The 13,660-nt window shown below is 57.5% G+C and overlaps 1 protein-coding gene across 3 annotated transcripts in view; it reads left to right on the top strand.

Moving 5' to 3' along the window:
- The window catches only part of FBLN2 (fibulin 2), an 89,236-nt gene extending 83,885 nt beyond the window's left edge, over positions 1–5,351 (top strand). For 2 of the 3 annotated variants that reach the window (XM_049641074.1, XM_049641075.1), the window contains 2 exons: positions 1,684–1,807; positions 4,417–5,350. In XM_049641074.1, coding sequence (XP_049497031.1) covers positions 1,684–1,807; positions 4,417–4,774 — 482 coding nt within the window. In that variant the 3' untranslated portion in view covers positions 4,775–5,350. Of the gene's footprint in view, positions 1–1,683; positions 1,808–4,416 lie in introns of all 3 variants that reach the window. The other variant, XM_049641073.1, reaches the window with a different exon arrangement.
- The last annotated feature ends 8,309 nt before the right edge of the window (positions 5,352–13,660 follow it).

The raw sequence follows: 13,660 nt of genomic DNA, 5'->3' as shown, positions 1-13,660 counted from the left end.
CCTGTTTTCTCCCACTCGCCTTTGCGCCACCCTGGGAAATGGGGATCGTGACCCAGTTTGCATAGGAGGAAAGGGAGGGAGGCTTGGAGAGGTGAATGAATGTCAGCTGATCTGTCGCCACAGGGGGTGGTGGCCCACAGCCTGGAGTCTGGGATGGGTTGGGGGTTCGAGCCCTGAACCCTGAGCACACGTGAGGGTGGGAAGTGACACCGTTCTTGCCTCGTGGGGTTGTGGGGACAAGTGAGTGAGTGCAGCAGGGCCTCACGCATTGGATGGACGCCAGGTGGCAGACTCGGGATGCAGCTTGGCTGCTGTTGTAACTGCCACCACGTGGCATCGCAATTGGACCCCTGGCTTCCAGCCCCAGCTGCCTGCTGACTGCTGTGCGACCTTGAGCAAGGCTGTGCCCCTCCTGTGTCTGGGGAGGCCCACGACCCTCACCCCACAGGCCTGGCATGAGGATTGAGTGAGGAGAAACCCCTAAACTGGATCAGTGTGGAGGATTGGAGAAAGAAACCAGAAGATTCCCAGGGAAGCTCCTGACAGGAACTCTGCTCCCTTCACCCCAGGGGCAGCCCTTGTGGGGCCCCCGGGGGCCACGCTGTCTGAGCTGAGCAGCTGGTCTTCACGGACGGGGTCTCTGGAACCCCTTTATTTTATCCTACTTGACTTACAGGTTGCCTGTGCAACATGCGTGCACACACACACCCATGGGTGCTTCTCTGAGCGTTTGTCAGATACGTATCCATACGTGTGTGCGTGTGTGTGTGCGTGTGTGTATTTCAGCATCCAGAAAGGGCCCTCCTCGTATGCCTGTGGCTGTGATTCTGTGTATCTGTGTGGGTATGCGTGAGCATATGGGTGTGCTCAGCCATCTGCCTGTTTGTGTGTGTGCACGCAGGGAGTGTGAGCACGTCTGTGCAGTGTGCGGAGGGCATTCGTCGCCGTGCATCTTTGAGTCTGTATTTACAAGGGATGGGTCCCTCACTTCCATCTGGCCGTGTGTGTGGAGCACCTGCTGTGTGCCAGGCACCCTGCTGGATGCTGGGGACACCACAGGACCAAGAGGGACACACACCCCTGGCCTTCTGGAGCTCACACTGAGGAGGGGAAGGCTGGACACAGGACATACTAAGTAGTGTGTTTCAGAGCAGGACAGGAAGTAGAAGGAGAATGAAATGGGAGGGGACCACTATAGGGTGGACGGGGAGGGTATCCTGCAGGGGGTAGCCCTGAGCTGAGACCCAAGAGATGAGAAGGAGCCAGCCATGGGAAGATGTGGGGAAAGTTCCAGTAGTGGGAACGGCATATGCAAAGCCCCTGCGGTGGGATAGGGGTCAGGGTGTTGGAGCGGCCCAGACTAGTCCCATAGGGCTGCAGCCTAAGGAGAAGGAGAGAAGCTCTGACGCAGAAGGGCCAGAGGGGCCTGTGGTGTCCATGAAGGGACTAGGTTCTTATTCCGGGAGTATGGGAAGCCCTCAGGAGACACAAATGATTGTTTTTAGAGCAGGGTCCTCGGCCCCTGGGCGGGTACGTGTGGCATAGGGTGGTCTGGGAGCTGTGTGCTTACCGTTGGGACGAGCTGCCCTGAGACCCGGGCCTGCAGCGTGGGCCAGGGTGGTGTGGACTCCTGCCCCCGGCCGGGGGACCCCACTCTTCACCCTCCTCTCCCCCACCCCCCAGACCTGGACGAGTGTGCGCTGGGCACCCACAACTGCTCTGAGGCCGAGACCTGCTATAACATCCGGGGCGGCTTCCGCTGCCTGCGCTTCGAGTGCCCTCCGAACTACGTCCGCGTCTCCGAAACGTGAGTGCCCCCCCTCCCCCGGCCCCAGGCCCGGGACCCCCGCACCCGTCTCGTGCTGTCCGGGGGAGAGGCCGTGGTGCCTGCCTCCGCCCCTCCTGCTCCTCACAGGCCCCGGCCACTGGGTCTGTGGTCTAACTGACCACACGTGGTACAAGTTAGAAGCACCTTGCTCAGGGTGTGGAGAGCAAAGGGAAGAAAACTCACGGAAAACTCACGGAAAATCTCTGCTCCTGCGTGCGTGCGCGCGCGCGCACACACACACACACACACACACACACGAGTTGCTATTGTGTAATGCATTATCCCAACACTCAGCCTCTTTACAGACAAATGGCTGTTAGGGTCAGGAAGCTGGCAGCAGCTTAGCTGGGTGGTTGCAGCTCAAAGTCTCGTGGAGCCGCGTCATCTGAAGGCTTGACTGGGGCTGCAGGACCCTGCTGCTCGCTCACGTGGCTGTGGGCAGCAGCCTCAGCTCCTCCCTGCGTGGGCCTCTCCATGAGGCTGCTTGTGATGTGGCCTCCCTTGGCACGGGTCATCAGGAGAGCAGGTGACAGCCCTTTGTAACCTAATCTAATGTTAGAAGTGACATACCATCCCTTCTGCCGCTGGCCACACAGCTCGCCACTGTGAGAGGTGGGGTACCCTGAGGAGGGACCACGCAAGGCATGACCATCAGGAGGCGGGACACCCGGGACCATCTTACGGACCAGTGACCACACTTCTTGTTGATAACTTCTTGGCATTTTGCCATACTTCCTGTCCCCCCCCCTTTTTTTTTTTTTTAATTTTAACGTTTTACTTATATTTGAGAGAGAGAGAGAGTGTGTATGAGCAGGGAAGGGGCAGAGAGTGAGGGAGACATAGATCTGAAGCAGCTTCAGGCTCTGAGCTGTCAGTACAGAGCCTGACGTGGGGCTCGAACTCATGAACTGCGAGATCATGACCTGAGCTGAAGTTGGATGCTTAACCGCCTGAGCCACCCAGGCTCCCCTTTCTTGTCCTTTCTTTACTAAACATACGTTCTCATACAGTGCTTTTGTTTTTCCTAAAATTCAGTTGTTTCCCACTTTATTTTACTTTGTAAGGTATTTTCCAGATGTACATTTTGAGAATTGCAAATGTGACATCCGCTTTTAAAACTATCTTAACAACAGGGGTGCCTGGGTGGCTCAGTTGGTTGAGTGTCCAACTTCGGCTCAGGTCATGATCTCACAGTCTGTGGGTTCAAGCCCCATGTTGACAGGCTCAGAGTCCACTTCAGATCCTCTCTCCCCGACCCCCCCCCCCCCCCCCCCCCCCCCCGCGCCTTCTCTGTTTGTGCTTGCTCTCTCAAAAATGAATACACATTTAAAAAAAGTAGGTCAACAACAAGTGGGCAAGGCCAAAGTTCTTGCCCCTCCCCCCCGCCTTGCAGCCAAATCTCATGGCTGCTGAGCGTGTCCACCTTCCCTCTTAGCCTGGCACAAGTTTCTCCCTCTTAGCTGTCTCACGTCTGTGCGTGTGGCACGCCACGAGCAGTATGGATGCGTTCATGATTCCTGGCTGCCCTGCTGGCAGTTTGCCGTTTTTCAGCACCATATACACCGTAGCATCCACGTGCATGCGCGCTGGGACATTTAGGAGAGTGTGGCTGGGGCGGCCTGGACAGGTAGCCTCCCTTCTGTGGGTCTTGGTGGCCCCGTCTGCAACGTGGGGATGAGAGCAGCGCCACCTGGGGGCAGGCACGCGTATGAGATGAGGAAAGACAGGGGTGAGTTGCAGCCTCAGTCCCTTGTGGCTGGTGACGTGGTGGTTGTCGTGGTGCCTGTCGCGCTTCACCGGTTGGGGACCTCTGCTCAAAGGATCCTGTACAGCTGCTTGCTGGGGCCTGGCGCCTGAGCAGTGTCCGTTTTGGAAGCAGTGAGCTTGTAGACAGTGATTTAGTGGCTCCGAGAGTCAGGAAGGGACAGAGGGGTGCTGTGCTCAGAAATCGAGGCCCCTGGTGGCTTTGGTGGAGGCTCACCCCCCATTGTCACTGTTTCGTGGCTTGGCCGAGCCTCCAGGCTTCCTCAGGCGGGGGTGAGGTGGAGCCCCACGCGGGCCGTTGGCCCCGGTCTGCGGAGAGGCTTCCCCTGGAAAAGGGCAGGCCGTTCGGAGTGAGGAGAGGAAATGGCTCCAACGGAGAGTCAGTTACAGAAGAAAAGGAATTTGGAAAATGATTAAAACCATCAAAACGCTGTGCCTGGGGAATCTGTGCAAATGGCAAGCATGCGAGTGCAAACAAGGCGGACGAAGGTGGGTAAGAATGAAGGGAGGGAGGAAGAAGGCGAGTGGGGGACACACGCATGACCGAGGGCTGCTAACACACGGTGCCAGGCTGATCGCGAAGCCCTGCGCGTTTATTAACTCAGCCCAGCCAGCTGGCGAGACCACGGGCTAGTAGCCCGTCTTACAGATGAGGAAACTGAGGCCCAGAGAGGTAAGGTGACTCGGTACGCCAGGGCTGGCCGGCCCTCAAGCCTGCGTCTGAGGCCTGCGCCGTGTCGCGGACGGTCGGACGTCAGGGGCGGGAAGGCGCGGACGCACACGAGCCCCCGGGCCCGCTGACCGAGCCCCCGTGCATCCCACAGGAAGTGCGAGCGCACCACATGCCGTGACTTCCTGGAGTGCCAGAACTCGCCGGCACGCATCACGTACTACCAGCTGAACTTCCAGACGGGCCTGCTCGTGCCGGCACACATCTTCCGCATCAGCCCGGTGCCCGTCTTCGCGGGCGACACCATCTCCCTGACCATCACCAAGGGCAACGAGGAGGGCTACTTTGGCACGCGCCCGCTCAACGCTTTCACGGGCGTCGTCTACCTGCAGCGCTTGGTGCGTGAGCCCCGGGACTTCGCCCTGGACGTGGAGATGAAGCTCTGGCGTCAGGGCTCCGTCACCACCTTCCTGGCCAAGATGCACATCTTCTTTACCACCTTTGCCCTGTGAGACGCCTGCCCGCCTGTGCCCGCCTGAGCGCCCCGCGGGGGCCACGGAACCCCAGGATCCTCCTGCTGTGTCCCTGCACCAACCCGTGCGCCCCCTGCCGGTGCACACCTTTCCGTGGTTGCTGAACACCGCATGTGTGGGGCCGGGTGACGGTGGTGTTTTTACTATAACTGTAAATTAACTTAATTTTGCTGACTCGATTCCTACTGGATTCCTGGGCCTCTCCCGTGCCCCAACCCGAGGGAGGAAGCTTTGAGGGCAGTTCAGGGTCACTGTAGGTGCTCTGTGGGTGGAGTCAGAGGGCCAAAGGCCGAACAGTGACTGAAGAGGAAACACAGCGGCCACGACGGGGTGTTTGGACTTCGCTGGGTGACCTGTCCCCAAAGTTGATATTCCATTTCATATTCCACTGTGATTTGCTCTTTACTTTAAAAAAAAAAAAAAAAAAAACCATGTTAAGTGTTTTGTTGAATTGTAGTACGTGCACATTGCAAAAAAATATATTCAAATAGTAACAAAGGGTTATAAACTGAAAAAAGAAAAACGTTTACTTATTTTGTAAAGTGTTTGCGTTTGACGACCGTATCTGCGTGTTTCAGGGTTTCCCAGCCTGACCCATGCGTCTGTTGATCAGGACCTTCCTTGAGGCCTCGCTCAGGGGGTTTGCCCCGAACCAGGAGCTCCCTTAGGGGTGAAGGGATCGCAGTATAAATGCATGCCAGCTTTGGGATCCTTCTTATTTTTCTACTCTTCCTTTTCTTCCTCCTCCTTCCCCAAATGTGGACCTCTGCTGGTTTGTCACTCGGGATATCGTCTAGAGACTCCAGGACTGGTCCTGGTCACGGGGGCCTGAAAGCATCAGGTCAGACAGAGGATGTGGACAGGAACCCCAAGATGAGAATTCATCTTTTTTCTCCCATGTAGGTTTCTGGGGCCTTGAGGCTGGGGCAGAGGAGGAGGGCTGAGAAGGGAAGAGACAGGCCCAAGGCCACCCGGGCGTTTGGGCCCAGGTCTGAGTCCCCCACATGCACCTTTGCTGCCCCCCTTGGCTCTTTCTCTAAGCCAGCGGATTTCAGATGGAGGCAGTGTGTGACTCCAGGGGCCTTGAACGAGATGTGGTGGGTGGCAGGTGGGTGGCAGCCGGCATTGAAACAGCAGAGACAGAATCACAGTGCTCTGTGCCTGGCAGTGGAAGGAAGGCTTGTGCCACGGAACAGCAGTGCACATGTCTGTGTGTGTGTGTGCGAACGCGTGTGCCACACGGCTCCAGCCATGCTGCCACCTGGGAACCCCCACCGCACGGCCAGATGTCCTCATTCTTCAAGACAAGCTCCCAGACCACATTTTGATGTAAAATCTTCCAATGTAGGATGCGGTGATTATTTAAACGTTTTCAACAGTGGCATGAGCCGGCCTCAAAGCTTGTTGCTGTAAGCCTGCCGGGGAGGCCTCATTGTCTCATAGCCTTTCCTCCCCTCCCTGCCCCCCTCACTGGCTCCGTCCTCAAGGGAAACCAGGGCTAGTGGCCGTGTCAGGCATAGTCACTTAGCAGGTGGGGACCAGCAGGTGCCAGGCCCCCACTCAACAGGCAGGTTAGGGACACCACAGGGGCTAGGGCAGCATCTGGCTGGTGGCTGCTGGCCCTGTCCTACACGGTTATGTCTTCTTCCCCCAGCTCAAGGGAGACTCCCTGTGCACCCTCGAAGTGACATCACCCCTCTGGGCTGCAGTTGCGTCATCAGTGGACGGGAGTGCCGCACTTTTTCCCTCGTGGGGCTGCTGTGCGACCCGCCCACAGGATCTGACTTGGTGCCTGGCTCCCCCGGAGGGTCTCGGAGAGCAAGATTTCCTTCTGACTTTAGAGGTTTTAAGGTTCAGCGATTCTAGAATTCCACGTCTGCGAGGAGTTTAAGGAGCAAGTGCGAGGAGCAAGCTGTAGTTGGAGGGACTGTCTCTACAAGACTGCTCTCGCTTAGGATGCTGGACACAGACTTGGGGGTTCCCGTGACCACCCTCAGGTTCGTTAATTCACCTGAACAACTCAGGGAAGTGCCAAGTCCAGGATGATAGCCTTGTTACAAAAAAGGGGAACGAGGTAGAATCATCCAAGGGGAATGATGCATAGGGTAGGAGGGGTCCGTATCCCCAGGAGGGGTGCCTCTCCTGGTGTGATGGGTGACAGTTCGCACACAGGGTGTTCCCAACCAGGAAGCTGTTGGTGTCCAGCACTTTTTTGGAGCTTGGTCATACTGACAGCACAGCTGACCTTTGGTGTCCAGTCCTTCCTGGAGGTCAGAGCCATCTGGCCTGCCCCAAAGCTCCCATTATGAGTCACATTGTTAGACTGTCCAGTGCCCCACGGCCCCAGGCCAAGCCAGTCCTGTCAGGACATTCCAGGGGCCTAGAGCTCACTTCCCAGGCACTGAGGGCTCTGCCCTTAGGTAAGCCGAATTCTAGCCCCCGGAGCAGTCATGTTTGGGCATCTGCGTGTAGACTTACTTCTCTCACCCCCTGATCTGCCGCCGTTTGTACCTCAAGATACGCTTGTGCAGAGCTGTGAAGCACAGAAATGAGCTAGCGGTTAGCCAGATTCAGCTGTTGCTCAGCCCGGCTGTTTTCCTCCATCCCGAGGAGGCTGTAAGTCAGCGTTGCCACCCGCAGGGCCGTCGATGCCACGTGGAAACCCACCCACGGTGCGGGTGCTACAGCGTGTCCAGCGGGTGGGTGAGGCCCGGCTGATAAGGCTGGGTCCCACGCTGTCACTGACACCTTGCCCAGCCCATTGTGTGTTGCAGGACTAAACGTCTCCCAGGTTGGCCCACTCGGGTTGGCAGCTTCCGTTCCACCTTGGCAGGTTCCAGAGGCAGGAGAGGGCTTGGCTTTGCCCATCGGGTATAATCGAGCTAGGAGACCATACCACTCCCTCCAAGCCTCTCCTGAGATATTAACGTAACGCTGGATAAGTGGAATGCTAGGGTTCCCTCACCGCATAACCCATTCCTTTCTTCCCCCTCAGCTACAACGCCCTTTCACTCCGTGTGTATGCCACTTCTTCCACCTTTGGAAGGGACAGCGGGTTCGGCCACCGTGCTGGTCTCCGCTGCGGGCACACTTCAGATCAGCCGGCTGCAAACTCAGAGGTCCTGTGACCACCCTCAGTTTCGGTAACTCTCTGGAATGACTCAGAGAACTCAAGAAAGTGTCTTGCTTATCTTCACAGCTTTAATGCAGCAAAAGGATACAAATCAAAGTGAGCCAATGGAAGAGACGCACAAGGCAGAATCCAGGAGCCTTGGAGTATGGGGTTTCTGGTTACACTGTCACTGTGGCCTCCCGGATGGCATTACCTCCTCCTGGGCTCAATGTGTGATAATCCCCACAGACCATCACCCAACAGGGACGCTCACAGGAACCTTTGGAGTCCGGAGTTTGTATTGGGGCTGATGGGTGGTTGGGGTGTGCAAAGTCCCCGGCACAAGGTGGCAGCACCATTGCTAATGACGTCACCCGGAGCGTGTGGTCCCAGCGGAGGGGATGCTGCAGCAGGTGCGATGATGCACGCATTTGAAAAACATGAGGGAGCCATGCTCATAGAGACAGCAGAACTGGCCGGTTACTGCTAGATTGTATTGGCCTGCAGAGGGACAAGGAGAAATCTGGGGCTGTTAACAGGTAATGGCTGACGGTGAGGCAGAGCTCTTCAAAGGCAGCTTACGAAGAGGCACCTGCCTGGTGCAGGGGAAGGACAGACACCCCTGAGTGGCAGGCTGCAGACCTGGTTGATTGTGGGAGTCACGGAGCTCCAGGGACATTTGCTGCTCAGCCAAGATCAGTCATGGGAACCCACGGGCCCCAGGGTGAGAAACCCGAGGCCTTGAAAATGGAGGGAAACATCTGGGCGTTTGACCCTCTGGAGATGCGGCGGTGGGGGCTTGCCGCTACCCTGCGAGGCAGCCCGTGCCCCCTCGGGAGCCACCCTCACCTCTCCTGGCTGCCGGGCCAATAACTCGGGTTAAATCCCAGCATAACCTGGCAGGAGATGTGCTGGACTTGATAAAGAAGGAAAGAGACTGCACACCCAGGAATTGTAAAAACTCCAGCAGGTGCTGAGAAGAGCCATCCTGAGATGGATTTTGAGGGTGCTTGACCAGCAGAGCCAGAATGAGAGGCTGGATAAGCAGGACTTCACTGAGCTCGGGGCACTTTTGTGGGACACCTGGGCAAGGAACCCGGGGGATAGGGCATACTCACTGCCAGAGTGTCTCTTCGCGGCCTGGACTAAACTGATGGCTGATTCCGAGCCGTGGCAGAAGCTGCCAGCTTTGGGCGGGGCTGCAGCGGGTCCAGATAGACATGCAGGCGGCCTTCCCACTTGGGCCAGATGTGTGTTCATCTGGGCCCTAGTGGAGGCCACACAATCGACCACAGGCACCACGTGGCTGTGCGTCTGGAGCCACTCACTCCATGCTGGGTCTGTCAGACCCACCAAGTCGTAAAGTTGGATGAGCCCATCACAGTCCGCCGTCAGGTGGAAACATATCCACGGGTAAGCCTGAGCAGGACCAGAGGCGTGAGCGGGCTCCACGAGCAGGTGGTTCAGACCCCCATGTCACCCATGTTCCAAGCCTCTCCCCTTTGCCTTGTGGAAGTTTCTCTACAACCAGCTGGAAGAGGAAGAAAATGCCAGAGCTTGGTTAAAGGAACGGTCAGCTCAGTACAGGTGCGAATTGGAAACGGATGCACCTGCCTAACAGCCGCATCCAGAAGTGACCTGGGAAGACAGCGGACAGGGAGCATCTTCCCAGTGGGTGGTGCTGTGGGCAGCGTCCCAGCCAGCCACTTTGTGTGGAAGGAGAAGTGACCTGAGGTGAGGCAGTGTGGGTGGTGGCTGTTGACGGGCCATCTGGCCAGAGGTCTAGACACGAAAGGGCGGGATGACTGGAGACAGGGGTTCTGGGTGGAGGCCTGTGGGTAGAGAGGTGGGAGCGGGCACAAGCGTGAGGATTTCTGCATGACACGTTAATGCCGACGAGTGCGCGTCCGCCGGGGAAGGATGACGGCCGGCCAGGAGAACAAAATGGTTCATCCGGGTGGCGTTAGCCGGTCTTCACGACTGGCCACCCCACATGAGCACACGAATTTTGAGGTCATGTGCCTCTGAGTGCAGCAAGCGTGAGCGCGGAGCCCCCGTTCGTCTCTCTTCCGCGAGGAGACCGACGGACCACTTGGTAGTGAGGTGACTCTGTCGTCCCCCCTCCATTCTGGGATAGATGGCTACTCAGCAAGAAGCATCGTCTGGAGGCTTACAGAGTATGTGGCCCTCCGGCACATGGTGCAGGGGAAGAGCTGACACACCGGCCCATGACCAGGGGACCCACGGGTCATGTGCATACTGCATGACCCGGAGGCCGCCAGCCTCACAGAGTGTGGAAACGGCTTTCTGACGGTGCAAGCGGAGTGCCAGCTGGAGGGAAGCAGGCTAACGCGACGGGGGCGGGGGCACCCCGTTAAATCCGAGGCCCCCTATGATGCTGTGTCCCCAAGGAAGGGTAAGCCGTCTGGGATCCGAGGCAGCAGAAGAGGCCTTGCCTGCCACTGAGTGGTTTTGTCTTCCTGTCCTTGCGACTCGGGGCCCCCAGGGTTGGAGGTCCTGGTCCCTAAAGGGGAGCACACTTTTCCCAGGGGGAACGGCAAAGGTCCCATTGGCCTACCCATGACAGCCGCTGTCCAGGTGCGTTGGTCTCCTCATTTGCCCAGGACGAGTAGGTGATGAGTGGGGCCTCCACCCTGATGGTGTTGTTGACCCTGGTTAGCAGAGGGGGCAGGGCCGCTTTGACACAGCGGGGCGGGGAGGGTATGTGAGGAGCCCCGACCGCCTCAGGAGCCCTTGCGCCCCTGCACCTGTGAACAGACGCACGCAGCAACCCCAGACAGTGACAGGCATGACGGTCAAGGTGCGAAATAGCAAAAGCTATCTCGGGATGTGGTTTGGGTCAAACCACCAGCTGAGCCCCAAATTCCTGAAAAAGGTGTGAGGGGACTTTCTGATGGCAGAGGGAGGAGGGGACGAGTATCGGCGGTCACCTGTGGGCCAGCCCCAGTGACAGGAGCTGTGGTCACCCTCTTTACCTCCCTTTTCTGAGTTTTCCTGCCACACAGATGGGTTCACCAGACCCTCTGTGTGGAGAGGGAGGGCGCCACGAGGATACGCCTTGCAGACCTCCAAGTATGGGTGTGTAAGTGACCCAAGACCCCAGCTGCCAAGCTTTTTAAAAAATGTAGTTTTTAATTATTTTTGAGAGAGAGAGAGTGAACACAAGTGGGGGAGGGGCAGAGAGAGAGGGAGACACAGAATCCGAAGCAGGCTCCAGGCTCCAAGCCGTCAGCGCAGAGCCCGATGCGGGGCTCGAACCCACGAACCGCGAGATCGTGACCTGAGCCGAAGTCGGATGCTCAACGGACAGAGCCACCCAGACGCCCCACCCCTACCCGGAGCTGCCAAGCTTTGCAAGCCGTTGCCATGTTACAAGAACACACACTTCCCAAAGGATGCTCCCAGTAGGGGCTGGGCTTTGCAGGGATACTGAGGCAGGCGCCTTCCTGATGTCCTCTGATGGATGGCCGACGGGACAGAGGGTCCCCAACAGTGCTGCTCAGCTTCCTCAGACTGATGGCGTCAGGGATGCTTCCACTCGGCACTTCCCTCTCCCTCTCCTGCCCCCGGGTTCTTGCCCAGACCTCTCCCCATTCTCTATCTCAGGCACTTCCCCTAATGAAGTCCTGGCATGTTTAATCCTGTCTAGGCATTGATTTTAGAGCTGAATTCGTGCACACACACGGATGGATGCTGCTGAAGAGGCGATAGTTACTCTGTGATGTCATCTCTGTCGCAAACCGATCCTAGCCAAAAGGTTCAAGGGACCAGGGGAGAGAGGCACTAGGCTTATGCTGGGGTTTTTGGGTTATGTGAGTCTGTGAATCCCTTTCTGCATAAACTGGTTTAGGTTGGGGTTTCTCTCACTCACCACTTAACGGCCTGTGCAGAAACCGGGGCCGGGAGTGTGGTGTTAGAAAGGGGAAGCCCCGAATGTGGAGCTGGCTGAGTGATGGGGAGAGGTGGGGGTGCCCCTGCCGTAGCCCAGAGATGGTACTTCTTGCCGTCTGGTGGTGGTGAAGGCGCTGGACGGTCCGCCTGCCATATGATCCAAGGTCTTAGAAGGAAAAATAAGGAGTTCGGACAGCAGCGGGCACCTCTTTCTGTTGTCCTTGCGATCCCACAGCAAGAGACAAGCTGAACCTGAAGTTGATCTCATCAGAAAGCACCCAAGGGTACGAATGTGATGGGGATTATTGTGGCTGTTCTCTGCCTCTTTCTACCGTGGACATTAGGTATGGAGAGTGACTTACAGCATGAAGAGTTATACCCACATTTCACGGCCGCCAAAGAGCCGAGGCTTGGGCTCAGTGATGCTTGGCTTTGATGCTTTCGATTGATGTGTGAGCATGTTTGGGAGTTTGCAGAGGGAGGAAAGTGTGTATAAAGCTGGGAGGCCAAAGGGGTGGGCTTTTCAGGGCATCTGCGTTTGCCAGCCCCCGGCTCTGAGCCCAGCGCCTCACTTTCTGTTTGGGACTTCCTGCCCGAACTTGGAGTCCATCTGTGCTCGGCCTCGACCGGTTAGCACCTGTGTTCCTGCTATGGTGATTGGTTCCAGGGTGGGCCCCTGATGCAGTCCGAGAGGCAGGGAGGAGCCGTGAGACCTTTCCTGGGAATACGGGGCTGACCTTGAACCTGAGGGGCCATCAGGCCTGGAGCTGCTGCCCCCATGTTGCTGCAGATGAATGCTGAGGCAGGAGCCAGCCCTGCTAAAGGCCACCAACAGTCCCCATGGCAGCACCTGAGCCCCGAGCCCCACCAGCCCTGCGGTCCCAATGGCCTTTAAATTTTCCTGTCATTACTTTCTTTTCTGCATAAACTAGTTTGGTTGAGTCGTCTGTCAAATGCAACAGGAAAATCCAACGGGATGCTGTAAAAAGTGGGGAAGGGTGTGCCAGGTGAGGGGAACAGCACATGCAAACTCCCGAGATGGGCACAAAGGCTGACACACCTGGAGACTGGGTGAGGAGTGCGGGGAGTGACCGAAGCCTGGACAGGGAGGCCTCAGCTAGGGCTCTGATCTCATCCAGGTGGCATGGGGCGCTGTGGAGCCCCTGTGGGCGGGGACAGGGCCAGATTTGTGTTGTACAAACATCCCCCTGGCTGCAGTCTGGAGAATGGATTACAGGGCTGAAGGCAGGTCCTTAGAGGGGTCGATCCCTCTGGGGAGGTAAGCACCTGGGTGGGTTAAGGCCTCTGGACCTGGTTTTATCACTCCAGCCTTATCTCAAGCCCAGGCCCCTGTCTTCCTTACCTCCGGGACAAGCCAGTGACTCACTCACCACACTAGACAAGCCTGCTGGAACTATCTTAGCCAAAACTGGTGACATTCAAGCTCCTGTTTTTGTTTTCTGCTCCTCTGCATGCACTTTGCCCCCCCAGACCCTGGGGATAGGCAGTTCACGGAGGTGTGTCAGGTGGAGGCCAGCCACCCTGCAAACACACACACACACACACACACACACCTTCCAGCAGGCCCCCCGCCTGCCCCCTGACCTCCCTTCTGAGGCTTCCTGGTGCCTCTGGGGCCCAGCTGTGCTCAACCTGCCTGCCCTCTCTGGGCAGAGCCAACTAGAGACAGAGGCACCCGTACAGTGGGGTTGGGAGGGGTGTCTGTGCTGATGTGCCGTCACAATACTTACCTCCCTCCTGGGACCCACGAGGGATGGCCGGTGTGTCTGTGCACAGAGAGCCGTGCGGGGAGCGCCGGGGCCACTGGCCTTTCTGTTGCA

Source organism: Panthera uncia, chromosome A2, assembly GCF_023721935.1.
Source record: "Panthera uncia isolate 11264 chromosome A2, Puncia_PCG_1.0, whole genome shotgun sequence".
Lineage (NCBI taxonomy): Eukaryota > Metazoa > Chordata > Mammalia > Carnivora > Felidae > Panthera > Panthera uncia.
This window is presented reverse-complemented; position numbering and strand designations above follow the sequence as displayed.